General features: G+C 45.0%; 1 protein-coding gene across 4 annotated transcripts in view; it reads left to right on the forward strand.

Annotated features, from left to right (window-relative positions):
* The window catches only part of actn4 (actinin, alpha 4), a 35,717-nt gene extending 19,570 nt beyond the window's left edge, over positions 1-16,147 (forward strand). The window contains exons 3-22 of one of the 4 annotated variants that reach the window (XM_042063227.1): positions 1,988-2,107; positions 3,616-3,702; positions 4,464-4,551; positions 4,687-4,765; positions 5,306-5,387; positions 7,228-7,313; positions 8,826-8,918; positions 9,149-9,379; positions 9,652-9,799; positions 9,921-10,071; positions 10,198-10,306; positions 10,680-10,820; positions 11,183-11,365; positions 11,496-11,630; positions 11,804-11,983; positions 12,085-12,231; positions 13,036-13,116; positions 13,502-13,567; positions 13,793-13,951; positions 14,358-16,147. In XM_042063227.1, coding sequence (XP_041919161.1) covers positions 1,988-2,107; positions 3,616-3,702; positions 4,464-4,551; positions 4,687-4,765; positions 5,306-5,387; positions 7,228-7,313; positions 8,826-8,918; positions 9,149-9,379; positions 9,652-9,799; positions 9,921-10,071; positions 10,198-10,306; positions 10,680-10,820; positions 11,183-11,365; positions 11,496-11,630; positions 11,804-11,983; positions 12,085-12,231; positions 13,036-13,116; positions 13,502-13,567; positions 13,793-13,951; positions 14,358-14,516 — 2,525 coding nt within the window. In that variant the 3' untranslated portion in view covers positions 14,517-16,147. Of the gene's footprint in view, positions 1-1,987; positions 2,108-3,615; positions 3,703-4,463; positions 4,552-4,686; positions 4,766-5,305; positions 5,388-5,861; positions 5,948-7,227; positions 7,314-8,825; positions 8,919-9,148; positions 9,380-9,651; positions 9,800-9,920; positions 10,072-10,197; positions 10,307-10,679; positions 10,821-11,182; positions 11,366-11,495; positions 11,631-11,803; positions 11,984-12,084; positions 12,232-13,035; positions 13,117-13,501; positions 13,568-13,792; positions 13,952-14,357 lie in introns of all 4 variants that reach the window. The other 3 variants (XM_042063228.1, XM_042063226.1, XM_042063225.1) reach the window with 3 other exon arrangements.
* Positions 16,148-17,596: the final 1,449 nt, after the last annotated feature.

Here is a 17,596-nt window from a genome sequence, read left to right on the forward strand (position 1 = left end):
CTCTCTCTCTCTCTCAACCTCTCTCTCTCTCTCTCTCTCTCTCTCTCTCTCTCTCTCTCTCTCTCAACCTCTCTCTCTCTCTCTCTCAACCTCTCTCTCTCTCAACCTCTCTCTCTCAACTCTCTCTCTCAACCTCTCTCTCTCAACCTCTCTCTCTCTCTCTCTCTCAACCTCTCTCTCTCTCAACCTCTCTCTCTCATCTCTCTCTCAACCTCTCTCTCTCAACTCTCTCTCTCAACCTCTCTCTCTCAACTCTCTCTCTCAACTCTCTCTCATTACATGAACTGTAAATTAAGTAAGACATAAAAGTTAAGAGACAATTCTAATAATAATCCTATTATTGTGTATGGCTGTGGCCTCACTGGCTGTCCCTCAGGTTATGGCAGGCTGCTACAAATTTTGCAGCCACAATGGCCACATCCTCGTTCTCTCCGAGGATGTAAGGCAATTTACCCTCATTTGTCAAAGTTCGAAACTCTGGGAGGATTGAATTTAGTTTACTGAATGACAATGTTCGAATTTCCTCATATTTCGGGCATTCTGTCAAGAAGTGCAGTTCTGTCTCCACAGCCCCCAAGCTGCAGTGTGAGCACAGCCTCTCCTCTCTGGGCAGCCAGGTCTGACTGTGTCTGCCTTTTTCTATGGAGAGACTGTGCTCACCGAGTCTGTACATTGTCATGGTTTTCCTGAGTTTTGGGTCTTTTAGTGTACTCCGGTAAGTAGCTGTTGTGTATTCCCGTTTTAGGGCCAAATAACATTGTAATTTAAGTTGTTTTTTAGTGACGACTTTCCAATAGGCAATGTAGTTTTCCTTTTCATTGTTTGTAATTTGGTTGGGTCTAATTGTTCTTGCTACTGTAACATTGTCCTGGGCCTCAGTGACGTGGGATGGTGTGAGGTCACTGAGTCTCAGGACAAGTTGGCTAAGTGGGCTCCTTCCTATGTTTTGCTCTTGGCTTTTCAGAGCTAGATGGTGGAGTGAGTCGGGGTGGCTCATTTTAATGTGTTGCCAGAAGTTAAGGGCTCTTTTTTGAATGTTGATTAATAGGGGGTATTGGCCTAATTCTGCCCTGCATGCGTTGTTCGGTGTCCATCTCTGTAGCCGGAGGATACGTCTGCAGAACTCTGTATGCAGGGCTTCGGTTGGATGTTTATCCCAGCTTGAAAACTCATACCCCAACCCCCATACCTCACAGCCATATAGTGCTATTGGCTCTAAATATTTTAATCCAGATTCTAATTGGTAGTTCCAATTTAATTGATCCTTTGATGGCATAAAATGCTCTTTTTGCCTTTTCTTTTAGTTCCTTCACAGCCAAGCCAAAGTGTCCTGTTGAAGTTAGGGTTATACCTAAATAGGTATAGTTGTTTGTACGATCAATTTTGATGTTGCCTATTTTTAAAGTGTTTGCATTTCACTGTAGCTTGGAACGTTTTTTGGAAGATAAGTACCTTGGTTTTTTGAGGGTTTATTTTCAGGGCCCATGTCTGGCAGAATTTTGCCAGTACATCCATGTGATGTTTATTTTCGTTTACCTGTTTATCAATGAGGTTGTTTAAGGGTGAAGATGTGGTCTGATGTTCGATGGTCTGGGAGGAATCCAATTTGATTTTTATGCAAGACGTTGTGTTCTGTGAGGTGATCAATTATTCTAGTGTTAATTATGCTGCAGAGCACTTTACCAAGGTTGCTGTTGACACAGATGCCCCTGTAATTGTTTGGGTCCAGCTTGTCACCACTCTTATGGGCGTGATAAAGTCCTTCATTCCAGGAATCAGGGAAGTAGCACATATTTAATATAAGATTGAAGAGTTTTAGAATAGCCAATTTAAACTTTACGTCTGAATGTTTCTCTCCCTCTCTCTCTCTCTCCCTCTCCCTCTCTCTCCCTCTCCACATACCTGCTCTTGTGTTGCTGATCTTGGGTGAAAATGCAGTTCTTTCATGGGAATTTGTCTTTGCTCATTGGTTTGTCTCCTTTTGTAGGGGAGAGGTTACCCAAGCCAGAGAGAGGCAAGATGAGAGTTCACAAGATCAATAATGTCAACAAAGCACTGGACTTCATTGCCAGCAAGGGGGTCAAGCTGGTGTCCATCGGTGCAGAAGGTCTGTATCAAGTCATATATAACACACACACACACACACACACACACACACACACACACACACACACACACACACACAGTATATATTTCTCTCTGTGTACAAGTTTACAAGCTTACACTTGAGTGTGTGTCATATGTCATGCACGGTTGTGTTTGCACCATTTGTCCTAATAGCTGCATGTGTGTTGTTGATGTAGATTTGTCTAACTGTATGGTCTATTTGGATGTGTTGGCCACATATATTATATAACACTCTTTTCCCATCTGTGCAAATGCAAAACCTTGTGCAGGTCAATATAAGGGTTTAGTCAGCACTAATTTACGTTCCCCTCTATACTTGGTGGAGACTAACTGACCAACTCAACTGGCATTCCAGCCACCTAGCCTACATTTTTCATTCTTTCCTGTACACATGCAGACATACACACAAACATGCAAAGGGTCCAGCTTGTCCCAGTCATGTCAATGCCATAATGTCTTACAAGTAAACATGTTCAACAAAACACTTATTTATTTCACAACTTACTGTCAAGTCATTGAGTCTGAAACGGAGTGAGGGAGCAAGAGTGTCTAATATGGGCAGCCGTGGCCCACTGGTTAGCACTCTGGACTTGTAACCGGAGGGTTGCCGGTTCGAGCCCTGACCAGTTGGCCGCGGCTGAAGTGCCCTTGAGCAAGGCACCTAACCCCATCCCCTCACTGCTCCCCGAGCGCCGTCGTTGAAGCAGGCAGCTCACTGCGCCGGGATTAGTGTGTGCTTCACCTCACTGTGTGTTCACAGTGTGCTGAGTGTGTTTCACTAATTCACCGATTGGGTTAAATGCAGAGACCAAATTTCCCTCACGGGTATACTCAAAAAAGTATATATGCTAATTGATGTGTAAGTGTGGTGGTGGGGTGCAGGGATCTTCAGTGGGCCTTCAGTACTACAGTTAGCAAGGACAGGGAGCTGTTGAGTGTGTTGACCGTGTGGCTGTGACCTTTCGCTCCCCCATCACAGTGACAAAGTGCCTCACTGGCACGCTCCATCACCCCTCATTCCAATGGCATTACCACTGAAGATGCCAAGCCCCACTCACTGCAGCCGGACAGCGCAGTGACCAGACCCACTCAGAGCTCAGTCTGATCATCTGAAAGGTCAAGCTTTGGAACACGACAAAACAATAACGTTGAGTGTGGGATGGGAGAAATGGAGAAATTCAGAGAGAACAATGAAGTAGAGGAAGGAAATTGGAAATGGAAATTGATGAGAGGGGGAGTTTTTGTTTTCAAAGGTGTCCATGTCATGCATGGGGTCAGTGATCTCTGTGCTGACACCATGCATTATTTAGATAAGTTATTAGAGGTGGAAATCTATTTGACTGTTTATATGCCCCTATGAACTATAGCTGCCTGTTGCCTGTTCAGCTGGAACATCTGAAAATGCCCACTTACATAAACATGGACCATTCTTTGCTCCAAATGTACCTTCACAAAACCCAGTTCTAATGTGGGCTATGTTGTTTACAGAAATTGTGGATGGCAATGCGAAGATGACCCTGGGAATGATCTGGACAATCATCCTCCGTTTCGCCATCCAGGATATCTCAGTGGAAGGCAAGAACGTCCCGCCATCATCTGCACAGCTATCCTTCTCTCCCCCTTGTTCTGCCTTCCTGTCTCTCTGTCCTGATAAGTCATCCCATCTGTCCTGTGGAGATCTGTTCTGTGGGACCTCTTGAGAGCTTGTGAATGTACTCGCAGGAAATGGTTGTTTTTACTTAAGGGACCCATGGCCACCCAGACGGCAAGAATGTGTCCTGCATTTGGTTCATGTCCCCCCCCCCCCCGTCTTTCTCTCTGCTTCTCCACCCTATACACACACAGCTGCACGCCTGGGTCAGTGGGAAGTGGAGTGGAAATACAGCAGCCTTAATTCACCTTCTGTGTGTGTGTGTGTGTGTGTGTGTGTGTGTAAACATGTGAATACTAACAAATGTATTTTGACAAATGGGAGTATGCCATGTTTCTAGCCTGTTACTCGCATGGTAGAACTGAATAGAAGTTTTATACACAAACTCACTGTCATCTTCCATTACCCAATGGTACTGTTGCACATTCCTTCTAACTTCCTGTTGGTATGGTGACCTCTACAAGCATTCCCCTAAGTATTTACAAGTATTCAAGTATTCTCCAAGCCTCGTTTGTTGTGTGCCTTGCGGTAAATTCTGATCTCGGTGGTAAACATTGTGGAATGCATATCTTGTTGTCCTCGCAAGACAAGTCAGTTTTATTTTTGCAACCCAAAGCGAGAGTAAGAGGGCAATGTGCCTCCATCCCTCCAATCTTCATACCCTTCTTATCCCTCCCTCCCTCAGAAACCTCTGCCAAAGAGGGCTTGTTGCTGTGGTGCCAGAGGAAGACTGCTCCCTACAAGAACGTCAATGTGCAGAACTTCCATATCAGGTACATAGCATTAGAGTATGCCCATTAGATGTTGAAATCTGGTCTAATATGTCCCACACATTTTCTTTGTCCCCTTTTTCACTTGGTTCCATCTCACATATCCTCTACCTCTTTTTTGCTCTTTCTCTCTCTCAGCTGGAAGGATGGGCTGGCCTTCAACGCGCTCATCCATAGACACAGACCTGAGTTGATTGACTATGACAAACTTAGAAAGGTGAGAGTGATGCTTTTACAAAAGAGACCCATTCTTCCAAGACCCTAGGAGTTGTAAAGAGAAGGCTGCTTTGACCTCAGTAATTTATTAAGTAATATAACAGTACAATCAAAGACCATGAGCAGATCTAAGTATCTGATTACACCAGGAACTACACTGAATATGTCTTTGTAAATAAAGATGTTCTCACTTTGGTTAAAGGTAGGTTAATTGGTGCTGAATAATGACTCATTTGTTTATTTTTCTTAGCAGTAATTTACATTATATTTGAACCAAATACCAAACAAAACACCAGAGATGGGGCTCACCCCTTTTTTAGTGTCCCCTGAGTAGTGTTCTGTTTTTGTAGTGTTCTGTTTTTGAGCATGGGTTGTGTTTTTTGTAAATCCCTTACCATCGTTTACTCTATCTGCTCTTTGCCTACGAAATTAACAGCTTTTATCCAAGTCTGTTGTTAATATTGTGATCTTAATTTCTGTTTGATGTAGGAAGTCTGTTTTATCAGAGTTCTGTTCTCTGCTGTCTCTTCTCCTTGCTCAGGATGATCCAGTGCACAACCTGAATAATGCTTTTGAAGTGGCCGAGAAATACCTTGACATCCCAAAGATGTTGGATGCAGAAGGTACATCTTTTCCACCCCATTCTCTGTCCCTTCTGTTTATGGCATCACCCATGTGGTGTTGGTGTGGTGTATTATGAGTATGATGTTATTATTTGGGGTGTGTGTTTGCTGATCATTGATCCTCACCCTTTAAAAAGAATAAATGCAGCTTTTATACTGCTAATGTAACACAGTGTATATCCCCAGCAGCTGTTAGACAGCACCGTTTCCTTCAGTGTCATAACAGCTGTACTGTAGCATTAGCATGTGAGTGTGTGTGTGTGTGTGTCCGTCTGTGTCTGTCTGACTGACTGACGGACTGATAATCTGTCTGACTGTATGTGTGCATGTGTCCATGTGTCTGGCATCCCTCAGTCCTACAGGTATCTAACTCTCCCTCGATCACACTGACTGTGTCCCTGGCCCGTCTCTGTCTGCCTGTCTGTGTATCCACCTGTCTGTCTGTGTGTGTATGTAACTGTCGTCTCCCTCCAGACATAGTGAACACTGCCCGCCCTGATGAGAAAGCCATTATGACCTATGTGTCCAGTTTCTACCATGCCTTCTCTGGAGCCCAGAAGGTACCCCCAACCCAGCCTTCCCTGGCCAGTCTAACCCTTAACCCTTAACCCCTCACCTCTGAACCTTGAACCTTGCCCTCTGCCACATCAGCAGCTCATCCCCCTCTTGCAGCATGGCTTTCTCCTCCAGCATTGGGATGGGCTAGGACTCAAAATGGTCGGGACACCAGCTGGTGTTTATAGCACACACATGTAAAGACCATTGCACACTGCGCACACTGAGACAATGATTGCTAAAGTACACTCTTCAAGTGCACACACACAATACTGAACTGCACCCATTCACTCATATCAACAGACACAGTTTTGTACATCCACTGCTTTCCCATCACACCTCAGCCATAGCCTACACTCATACAGGAAGTTGACATGTCAGTGGCAGGTGAACAAGATCAATCAACAGGCCTCTCTTTAATGGTAGTTTTTGTGAAGCTTTTTGTATTTGCAGTAACAGAGCCATTGCTTATGCTGTTAGTTAAGGACTAACAAAGATAGAGAGATTGAGATAGTGAATGAATCTGTAGTACATGTGAATGTGGAGCTGTGTCCAGATTCTGTACCTATTCTCCACCTCACTCCACATTCAGACACCCATTGTAATGCGAAAAGAGCTCTGGAGGCACCCGCTGAGCGACTCTTAATGTGAACAGTGATGAAGGGAGTGTGACCAAGCTAGACAGTAAACACACAGGCTATTGAAAGCTGCTGCCAGAACCTCTATTAGAACAAGAGCATATTTAGAATTCCACAATAGAATTCGGTTTGCAGGACAGATTAATCAGAGGAATCAGCGTGTGTATGTGTGAGAGAGAGAAAAAACCTGGATGTGTGTCCCGACCCGCTCTTCATGGTCCAAGACAAAGCTCTGAGGGTAGTTTCTCCCTTTCTGTGTGTCACCATGGTAACCTTGCAGCTACTCCACAACCCTTCTCTTGTGCCCATGCCACCCCGTGCGTACAGTAAGAGGGCCTGGGAGGGGAGGGGGGGTGGCATAGGCTGTGTCAGCTGTGGATTCAACACTGTACCACCACCACCACTGCACCTGCCTACCCCACCCCAGCGCCAACCCCCCCACCCCCCCCCCTCCCATTACCCCACCCAACTGTGTGTGGGGGGGCAACTTTGGCTTTGGGTAGCTTAGCTTCATTGCCTCTCTCTCTCTTTCTCTCTCTCTCTCTCTTTCCCCCACTTCTCTCTCTCTCTCTCTCTCCCCCTCTATCTCTGGTGTTCTGTGGTGCTCTGCTCTCCTGTGCTCTGCTCACCGCCCGGCTGTGCTGTAGACATCGTGGGCACACTGCGGCCTGATGAGAAGGCCATCATGACCTATGTCTCCTGCTTCTATCACGCCTTCTCTGGCGCCCAGAAGGTGAGGACCCCTCTTCTCTCCCCCTGTGCCTCTGTGGCTGGGCAGCAGCCCACTCTATCCTGTGGGGGGCGCTGCAGAGGCCAGGGAGGACACTGCCACAGGCTTGATGCTTTCACCCCTTTCCTTTCAACATGCCTCTTCTCAATAAACTGTAGGTTGCTCTGCTGTGCTCCCTGATGTTGCTTTGTCAGCCTAAATGTGATGTGGCATTCAATATATAGCTTTCTTCACAAACCTGAAGGATAAGCCACAGATTTTTTGACATGAACGGTCTGGATCAACAGCCATCACCTAAAAGGAGTAATTATTATTTTGTGTCAAAAACACATTCAGAGGGAAAGCCCATTGGAAGCACAGCAGAAAGCCAGAATGTATATTATTGTTGTCTATTATTATTGTTGTTTGTAAATGCAGCTTGTTAAAATATGTATTGTCAGGAGTTGGACTGTTAAGACTATTCAGTAATGTAGTTTTAAATGCTTTCTGTTTCAGAATGTAGTTATAATCCATAGACAGCAGGAGGAAGTGCATTAAAGCGGTACAGCACAAATGGCTTTAACAGCCTTGTTGTAAAGCATGTTTCTGAAAGCACAGTGTGTTTCTCGTTTTTATAAAGGCAGCATCCACAGGGTTGGACTAACCAAACAGTAGTTGTTGACAGCATGATGCACTTATCTGATATGCAAAACATTTGGGATTGTTTTTATAACCCACGCTTGCGGTTTGGTGTGTGTGTGTGTGTGTGCGTGTGCGTGTGCGTGTGTTGACATAACGGACAGTGTGCACACGTAAGTGAGGGTATGAATTGTCAATGAGCGCGTGAGTGTGCATGGTCTGCCGGTTACTGACTCACCTTGATGCGTCATGCTGAGGGATTGAGTGTGTGTTGCTAGCTCACTACATGCCCCCATTTAGACCCTTGGTTTGTGTGGATACTCCTGAAACTCTGCCTCAGGCTTCTAAGAGCACACATGCAAATCTTTGCTTGAGCTGCCTGTCATAAATCCTATTGGTTTTGTAAGTGCCTGTCAGTCTGCCCAAAGGATTCCCCAGCAGTGCTAAAGGCATCCACAGCTGGCAAGCCAAGGGAGATTTGGGTGGGCAGTGGCCAGTCTGCATTTGATTGCTACTTACTTGTGTTAACTAGTGCTAGCTGGGGGTGAGGGCAGGACTAGGCCTTATGACAGATGGTGGAAGCATTGCTTCATGTCCTGTGTGGAGACCAGTGCTCTTCTGTCAGACCGTAGGAAGAAAAAATGGCTTGTGGATTATTCTCACAGCTGTTTCATTAGTGTGCTTTGTTGTTACTGGATTTTATCATTATGTAATTGCTCAAGTATTGGATTCTTAAAAGGGAAATTCTGATTCATTTTGACAGGTGAGCAAACGGATAATCTTTGGCCATAGTCCTCATGTGGATAAAGTAGCATCTCGGAAATGTATTCTTTAGGGATGGGTTATGTGAAAAACTGTTTCCCTTACACTTTACTGACTGATTCTCATTTGTGATAGGCTGAAACGGCAGCCAATAGGATCTGTAAGGTCTTGGCTGTCAATCAGGAGAATGAACACCTAATGGAGGACTATGAGAAACTGGCCAGTGATGTGAGTACATTTCTGACTTTGCTGTTTTTGATTTGTTTTGTTTTATTACTCGGTTCACTTGGAACTGGGTTTTATCTGTATGCTTTTTCTTTATTAAGAAAATGGATATGTGAAACGATGGAATGCCAAACAGTCTGTTGTCAACCAAAGATTAACAAGGGGGATTATATCATCCTCTCTCCTGCTGTTTTTTAATCTCCCTTACACCACCCCCCGTCCCCCTCTTCTAGCTGCTGGAGTGGATCCGCAGGACCATCCCCTGGCTGGAGAACCGTGCCCCGGAGAAGACCATGGCTGAGATGCAGCAGAAGCTGGAGGACTTCCGCGACTACCGCCGCGTGCACAAGCCGCCCAAGGTGCAGGAGAAGTGCCAGCTGGAGATCAACTTCAACACGCTGCAGACCAAGCTGCGCCTGAGCAACCGGCCTGCCTTCATGCCCTCGGAGGGACGCATGGTGTCTGTAAGTCCCTCAGCTGCACACAGTCCTATCAGCACACCGGACAGGACCACTGGAACACATGTTTGAGCACAGTGACTTTCAATTGAGTGACATTCACCTGCATGGATAAACCAGTGGGGTTCAATAACAATCACTGTAATATCAGTGGTCATATTCAGAATGTAGCATGTGGCTTTTGTGGTAGCAGCAGTCCTGTTTTGGTCTGGGCGAGCTCAGTCACGGTTGTTTGTGAGAGTGGATCCTGAGCCTCGGCTTCTGTTCTTCTCCTGCAGGACATTAATGGATCCTGGCACAAGCTGGAGGGGGCTGAGAAGGGCTACGAGGAGTGGCTTCTCAATGAGATCCGCCGCTTGGAGAGGCTAGACCACTTGGCTGAGAAGTTCCGTCAGAAAGCTACTATCCACGAGTCCTGGACCGATGGTGAGGAAGTCTTCCATCATCCTCTGTCAACACTGTGTTTGCCTCATGCCCAACTGGGGTTTCAAGCCCCTTCAAAACATCTGAACAACTGCTTTTGTGGGCCATATTTGTGGGTGTTTAGGTAAAGAGGCGATGTTGACCCAGAAGGACTTTGAGACGGCCTCCCTGTCTGAGGTGAAGGCTCTGCTCAAGAAACACGAGGCCTTTGAGAGCGACCTGGCTGCACACCAGGACCGGGTGGAACAGATTGCTGCCATCGCCCAGGAGCTCAAGTAAGACTGAGGGAGAATGAGGAGTGGGGAGGCAAAGATGGATTCAGAGGGGGGTGGCAGGGATGGAAACGAGTTGTGAGGATGTGAATCCCTGTTGTGTTGAATACTGTTCCCCCTGGTCCACAGTGAGCTGGACTACTATGACTCCCCAAGTGTGAATGCACGTTGTCAGAAGATCTGCGAGCAGTGGGATATCCTGGGCTCCCTCACCCAGAATCGCAGAGAAGCTCTGGAGGTAAGACTCCTCAGTGTCCTCAGTTCCACATGCTCACACAAACCATTTCCCAGATTCTCCCTCAACATCCATGCTGCCTCTCAGATATGTATCCAGGGAGACAGATTCTCACATGTAGGCCATCATGACCAGATGTAATGAATTTCAATGTATGTATGTAAAATAAATATATATATATATATATATATATATATATATATATATATATATATATATATATATATATATATATATATATATATATATATATATATATATATATATATATATATATATATATATATATATATTGTATTCCTCCCTTTAAAAACAACGGAGTTGTGATGACACGTTCAGCCTTGAATAAGTTGAAAAACCGCTTTCCCACAAACAGCGGACAGAGAAGCAGTTGGAGTCCATTGATGAACTGTACCTTGAGTATGCCAAGAGGGCAGCGCCTTTCAACAACTGGATGGAGGGAGCTATGGAGGACCTGCAGGATATGTTCATTGTGCACAACATCGAGGAGATCCAGGTGCGACGGTTTTAATAGCCTTTTTTCCCTGGTCACTTGGATTGGTGCACTGCCCTACATAGAATCCTACTAGCCTCAGGAGACTATGCACAGTGCTTTGAGTTGTATTCAGCCTTGTGTGGAGAAGACGGCAATCTGTGTCTGATAACTATGTGTAAACTGCTAGACTCTAGAGTAGGTAGGCAAGTGGCTGTTAACCATGGGACAATCACTCTAGTATTATCAGATAGATTTGCTTTCTGAGTCACAGCAACTGCGTAGAGGAAAATCACAATATGTTAAGTGACTTAAGATTGACCGTCTTTGCCCCCCACCACTTAGCCCTCTTTCTCTCTGTCCCATGATTCCTTCCTCATCTGTAGGGGTTGATTACAGCTCATGAGCAGTTTAAATCAACTCTCCCTGAGGCCAACAAGGAGCGGGAGGCCATTCAGGCCATCCAGGCTGAGGTGCAAAAGATTGCCCAGTACAACGGCATCAAGCTGGCTGGAGCCAATCCCTACACTTCCATCACTCCCGAGAGCATTGACAACAAATGGGACAAGGTAAGTGTGTTTGGGCTTAGCGGAACATTCGAAAAATGCTAACAAGTACCCCCTCACACACAAACGCACAGTCGAGACTGCCACTGATTTATTGCTGACTCTGGTGCCCTCTTGTGTTTGACATGTGCAGGTGCAGCAACTGGTGCCCCAGCGTGACCAGGCTCTCCAGGAGGAGCTTGGACGCCAGCAGTCTAATGATCACTTGCGGCGCCAGTTTGCCAACCAGGCAAACATTGTTGGACCGTGGATTCAGAACAAGATGGAGGTAAAGGAAAACAAATGTGTTCAATCTGATTTGAGTTTTATATAGATTGAGTTTTATATAGATTGAGTTTTATATAGATTGAGTTTTATATAGATTAAGTTTTATATTTATTTATTTATTTATTTATTTATTTATTTATTTGACCGATGCTTACATATGATTGTGTATTGTAGGAGATTGGTAGGATATCCATTGAGATGAATGGAACACTGGAGGATCAGCTGACCCACCTGAGGCAGTATGAGCAGAGCATCATTGAGTACAAGCCCAACATCGACCAGCTGGAGGGAGACCATCAGCTTATTCAGGAGGCCCTCATATTTGACAACAAATACACTTCCTACACCATGGAGGTACATGGCTAAGTTGCTGTCAGCTCTGCTTCCCCCCTTTTTTTTTTATCCGGTCATCTGAAATCCTCTGTAAATCGTAACTGAGTACAATTTTGATGCAGCACCTGCGGGTTGGCTGGGAGCAACTGCTCACTACCATTGCACGCACCATCAATGAGATCGAGAACCAGATACTCACACGCGACGCCAAGGGTATCAGCCAGGAACAGCTGCATGAGTACCGTGCTTCCTTCAACCACTTTGATAAGGTCAGAAGAGCCATCAGTGTGTGTGTGTGTGTGTGTGTGTGTATATGTGGGTGTGTGTGTGTGTGTGTCGAGGATGGAGAGTGTGCAAGTGGCTACTCAAGGTTACCTTCACCTGGAATTCCATATTGTGTGACCATATTAATGTGCTTTTCAAGTGTTTGTTTATGTAGCTCAGCTGATAAAGAATAAAGATTTGATTCAGTCGTAACCCACATACTGATGCTTTTGAAATTTACACATGTTATTGTGAAGGTCTGAAGTGAAGGACTTAATGTATGACATGTAATTGTGTGAGGGGGGGAGGGAGGTGGACCAGAGTACTTGCATGTAGAGGCATGCCAGCTGCCAATCCTTCACCTAATGCATCCCCTGCACATTCTTTCATCTCCGCACCATAGTCTGAGACTTTAGAGGACAAGCTGAACAAGGACACCCCATTTGAATGCTAAATATGCCTGCATGCATATTGTCTTCACATTAAGACAGAAAAGTACTTTGTACTTAGCAGTAAAACAAATCTATGTTCTAACCATAGGAGTCCATGTTTTAGCTAGTGTGTGAATGCTTCCCAGGCAGTAAGCCTTTGTTCAGTGTTTAACATCCCATTATTTGTCTCCATTTTGTCTACCATGGGAACTGCATCTCTGTGCATGCTGTGATGTCCTGTGATCACCTGACCACCTTCATCCATCATCCCTGAACACTGCTGCCCTCCCCCATCTCATGACTGGTCCATCACCTTCCTGATCACTTGACACCTGCCCTGTCACTCGTTGGTTGCTTGGTCGCTGGAATGATTTCCAGGACCACAGTGGTGCTCTGATGGCTGAGGAGTTCAAGGCCTGCCTGATCAGTCTGGGGTACGATGTGGAGAACGACAAACAGGTAACATATGGCGTCGGAGCAAGTTCCTGCTCCTCAGGGGCAACTAGCCGCATGCTACACTTTCTGATGGGTGCTGCTGCCCCCCCTTGCACCTGCAACGTCCACACACTCACACACTTGCACTGGGGCCTGCTACTGCTCCACCTGCTGGTCTGTTGGGGTATGCCACTTGGTTGTGGTGCTTTTCTTTAACTCTGCTGTTTTTCCCCCCCTTCTCACTTTCTGCTTCCATAACTCATCTCAACATACCCTTCCTGGCTTTACTCCTCCTCCAATACCAACTCTCTCTATCATTACGTTTTTTATCTTTCCATTCCTTTGGCTGGCCCTCTTTCCATACCTCTATCCTTTCATCCTGTGCATCCCTCACTCCCTGCGTTAACAGAAGCGCACAGGGATGATGGACTCGGACGATTTCCGCGCCCTGCTGATAGCCACCGGCAACAGCCTGGTACTGCTGCTTTCTCTCCTCCTTGCTCTCTCTTTCTCTCGCTCTCTCTGATCTCCCTCTCCTGCTCTGCCATGTCTTACTATAATGCTGTTTACACATTACTTTTTCATGTAAGTGCTAATATCCACATCAATTTAAGAATACAGAAGGTTGTTATTAAAAACAAAGAATTTTCCTGAATCGTCCTGTATGGCTCTTCTTTGCGTCAAACTTCTTGATGTGCAGGGTGATGCTGAGTTTGCACGCATCATGGGCATTGTGGATCCCAACAACAGTGGAGCAGTCACCTTCCAGGCCTTTATCGATTTCATGTCCAGAGAGACAACCGACACCGATACGGCCGACCAGGTTATCGCCTCCTTCAAGATTCTGGCTGGTGACAAGGTAAACACACTCTTTGTTTGTGTGCATGTGTGTTTTAGAGGATGATGTGCTCACTCACTGGGCAGTACCAAAACATACACGTAAAGTACCTCCATTTTTCTTTAATGAAATTATCAGAATATGATGATGAGAATTGTTGAGGTTTCATTAGGCTCTAATGGTTACCATTGCATAAGATAATAAATGCTTTGTCATGGTAATAAGTGAATTGAAGTGAATCTATATGACCATATAGTCATATATAAGTATGTAAGTGGAAGCAGCACTCTGGAGACAACTTGTAACTGTATCTTTGTGTGGTCAAACCACATATACATTGAGTGTTGTAATCCAAAGCTAGTGCACAATTCCATGATCTATAGATCTATACTAACACCCCCCCCTCTCCACCCACCCACCCCAACAGAACTTCATCACGGCAGATGAGCTGAGGAGAGAGCTGCCTCCAGACCAGGCCGAGTATTGCATTGCCCGCATGGCTCCGTATACGGGCCCTGATGCCACCCCTGGAGCCCTGGACTACATGTCCTTCTCCACCGCGCTCTACGGAGAGAGTGACCTCTAAAAGCACACACGCCAGGGGCAGACACCAGCTGTGGATCGGGCAGGGTGAGAGGGAAGAGAGGGGAAGAGAATGGTCAGGGGGGAGGGGGGTGCTTATCGAGGCTTGCCATGTTCAGAGCAGTTTATCACCTGCTTCTGGGTTCAGCGGTAGCTCTATATTTTAATATTTTTTTTGTTGTCGTTTGTTTGTGTGTTTGGAGGGAAGAGGTGGTAGGGGAGGGGCCTAAGCAAATTTGGCAGATAGAGATCTGGAGATGTGCAAGGTTTAGACAGTAATAAACAGAATGATTTATGGATTGAAGAGAATTATGGAGTAACAAAAATGTCCTGTGCCCTCACACAACCCAATTTGCTGGATAAGTGGAACTTGGACATTTAACCTCAACCTTTTAATTTTTTTTGTCTTTTCTCCTGATTTTTATTTTTAAATGCTCACTTCCAGCAAATGTGAGTTAACGGGTTAAGTGCTGTACATACTTATTTTTCCCAGTATGCAAAATACATTCAGATAACACTTGGCAGGCTTTTAGGGCTTCTGGATGATCATAAATTAAAAAAAAAGTATGAAATAGTAAAATAAAGACAGCAGTTTCATTTTTGCAGAGTACTGTAGATAGGTTTGCGTTAAGGCTAAGTTTAAATTCTTCTCTCCTGTAGAACCTTTTTCTTATGACTGTTGAATGGTACACATGCGTGGAAATGCCTAGGACCTCTAAAATGCCTTGAAGCGTCAATCCATACTAAACGCCTTCTACTGGCTTTTGACTTCAGTTTGCAGTTTGCAGTATCCCTCCCCTAACCCTTTCCCTCCTCCTTTGTCATAAGTTAGCATCAAGTTCATCCATGACGCCCAACCATCCGTGATGAATTTGTGAATGTCCATGTTTGTCGGCATCAACAAGCTAAGCAAATGATACTGGCACTGAAAGATGGATTTGAATAGCAACCCCCCTCCTGCCTTAAACATAACAATGAGACGGTCACCACACCACCACTTGAAAGGGTGGGGAGAGTGAAAGAAAAGCTTAAAAAGTAATGTGCCTGGTAGTGTCTGAGGCCCTGCTCTGTCTCTATCTCTTTCTGCCTCCCTCCATCCTTCGGAGTCTTGATCCCCACAGCAAAGGCCAGGGGCGGAGAGAGGGGAGGAGAGACTAGAAGGGGCGGAGTTTTAACATTCCATATTGTCTTAAAGGATATTACTGTATTCTGATCTATGCAATCATATATATATATATATATATATATATATATACAATGTAAACCATGTTCTGAGGGGGAAATGGAAAGAATTGAGCGGTCATCTGATTGGTCTGATATGTTCAAAATGATTTCCTGTGATATCAGTGAGGGAAAGGGTTGGAGAGGTCGTGGCAATGTTTGGAGGGAGAAAGGGAGAAAAAGAGGAGGAAAAGAAGACATTGACTAAAAGCCTGTTCTTTTTCCTGCCAGGTTGGAAAGCATTGAACTTAAACAAAAATCGTGACTCTTCATTTTTTTGTACTCTTTAATATCAAACCTGATCTGCTGTACTGGTTTGTTTGCTAAGAAACAAACAAAACCTGCTTTCTGTCTCAAGTGAATTTCACATGCACACATAAAGTTTCCTTATAAAATATTACCACTTGAATTTTGTCTGTCAGAGTCTCTTGTCTTCTTCCAATATCCTTATGATCCACACTTCTTCCGCACTGTTTCATCATTTGCAGAGATCAGGACAGGAGAGTTTTCTCACCATCAAACTTTAGTGATGACGACACAGCGTGCTCTTTGTCCAAAGTTTGAAAGACGTTCTTCACAAAACCGTTGCTAATGTAGGACTGGACAATTCGCCTTATTCACCCGGCGGCCAGAACGAGGCTAAAGGGTACACTTGCCATTACACCTCAGTCCAGCAGATGGTGGTGGTAATGCACTCCGTTTGCAAACTGGCAAAAAAAAAACTTACCGAAAAAGAAGGGTTCACTGGCCTGTTCTTCTTCAGTGAGTTTTTCTTGGCAGTTTGCAAACGGAGTGCATTACCACCACCATCTGCTGGACTTATGTGTAATGGCAAGTGTACCCTTTAGCCTCATTCTGGCCGCCAGGTGAATAAGGCGAATAGTCATTTTAGGGCAGAGTTTTGTAGCCTGGCAAGCAAGACTCATTCACAAAGTTGTCTGGTCACTCATTATTGATATTAGTTTACAAGATAACTTTAACTTTGGTTAGGCTAGGCTGGACCTAGGATTTCAGTCGCATTGATCAGAGATTCCTAATGTTACTTCCTACTTCCCCTTAACTTTACAAACTGACAAACAGCATCAGCAGTCAGGAAACGATGCATGTGGGTGGGCCTACCTTTGCTGTAAATACATATCTGCATTTTTGGATGTTTACAGGTGTTGCTCTTACTGTTTGCCATTTCAGTTTCTAATCTATATAGCATCATCCCCTCATTGCTGATTGGGCAGGTAGTCTGCCGACCCGGGGAAACACTAGTGAACTACCGTGTTCCAGACTATCATCTCCCTGAAAGGAGATCTAGGTTGTTTCCCAAAGTTGAGGAAGCGTACTCAAAGGCTGCCTTTTCAAGGTTGCCACGTCATCAAACTCGACCGAGCACTGTTCCAATTTCAAGAATGTGCCAAAATGTGCGTCCTTCGTTCTGAGAATTTTCAAGGATTCATCTGATCCTCAGGTGAACAAAAATACCCATAATCCTCTGTGTTGACATGCATCGGAGCAGCGTCCCTACTGAAACAGAAACGTGCAGTTAAAAGCGGAAGCGCACGTTCACACTAGCTAGTCTGTTCCAAAGTAGAGGCCTCTAACCTCATCTTCGTAGAACACGACTCTCAAGGAAGCATTCTATCAAAGTGTGCTCGACTTTGGGAAATAGCCCTAGTGTGGGTTTGGCTAGGCTAAGAGTTTTGTGAAAGATTTTTGCAAAGATTGTAGCATGACTTTACCCAGCATTCCTAACACAACTTTAGATGTCTCTAAAACACCACAGCACAACCAAAATGGATCATTTGGCCTATCTCAATGCATTTTATACTTTTTACATGCAATATTCTGCTCTATAAAGGCGTTAACTTGCTA

The sequence above is a fragment of the Alosa sapidissima genome, chromosome 15 (genome assembly GCF_018492685.1).
Source record: "Alosa sapidissima isolate fAloSap1 chromosome 15, fAloSap1.pri, whole genome shotgun sequence".
Taxonomy (NCBI): domain Eukaryota; kingdom Metazoa; phylum Chordata; class Actinopteri; order Clupeiformes; family Clupeidae; genus Alosa; species Alosa sapidissima.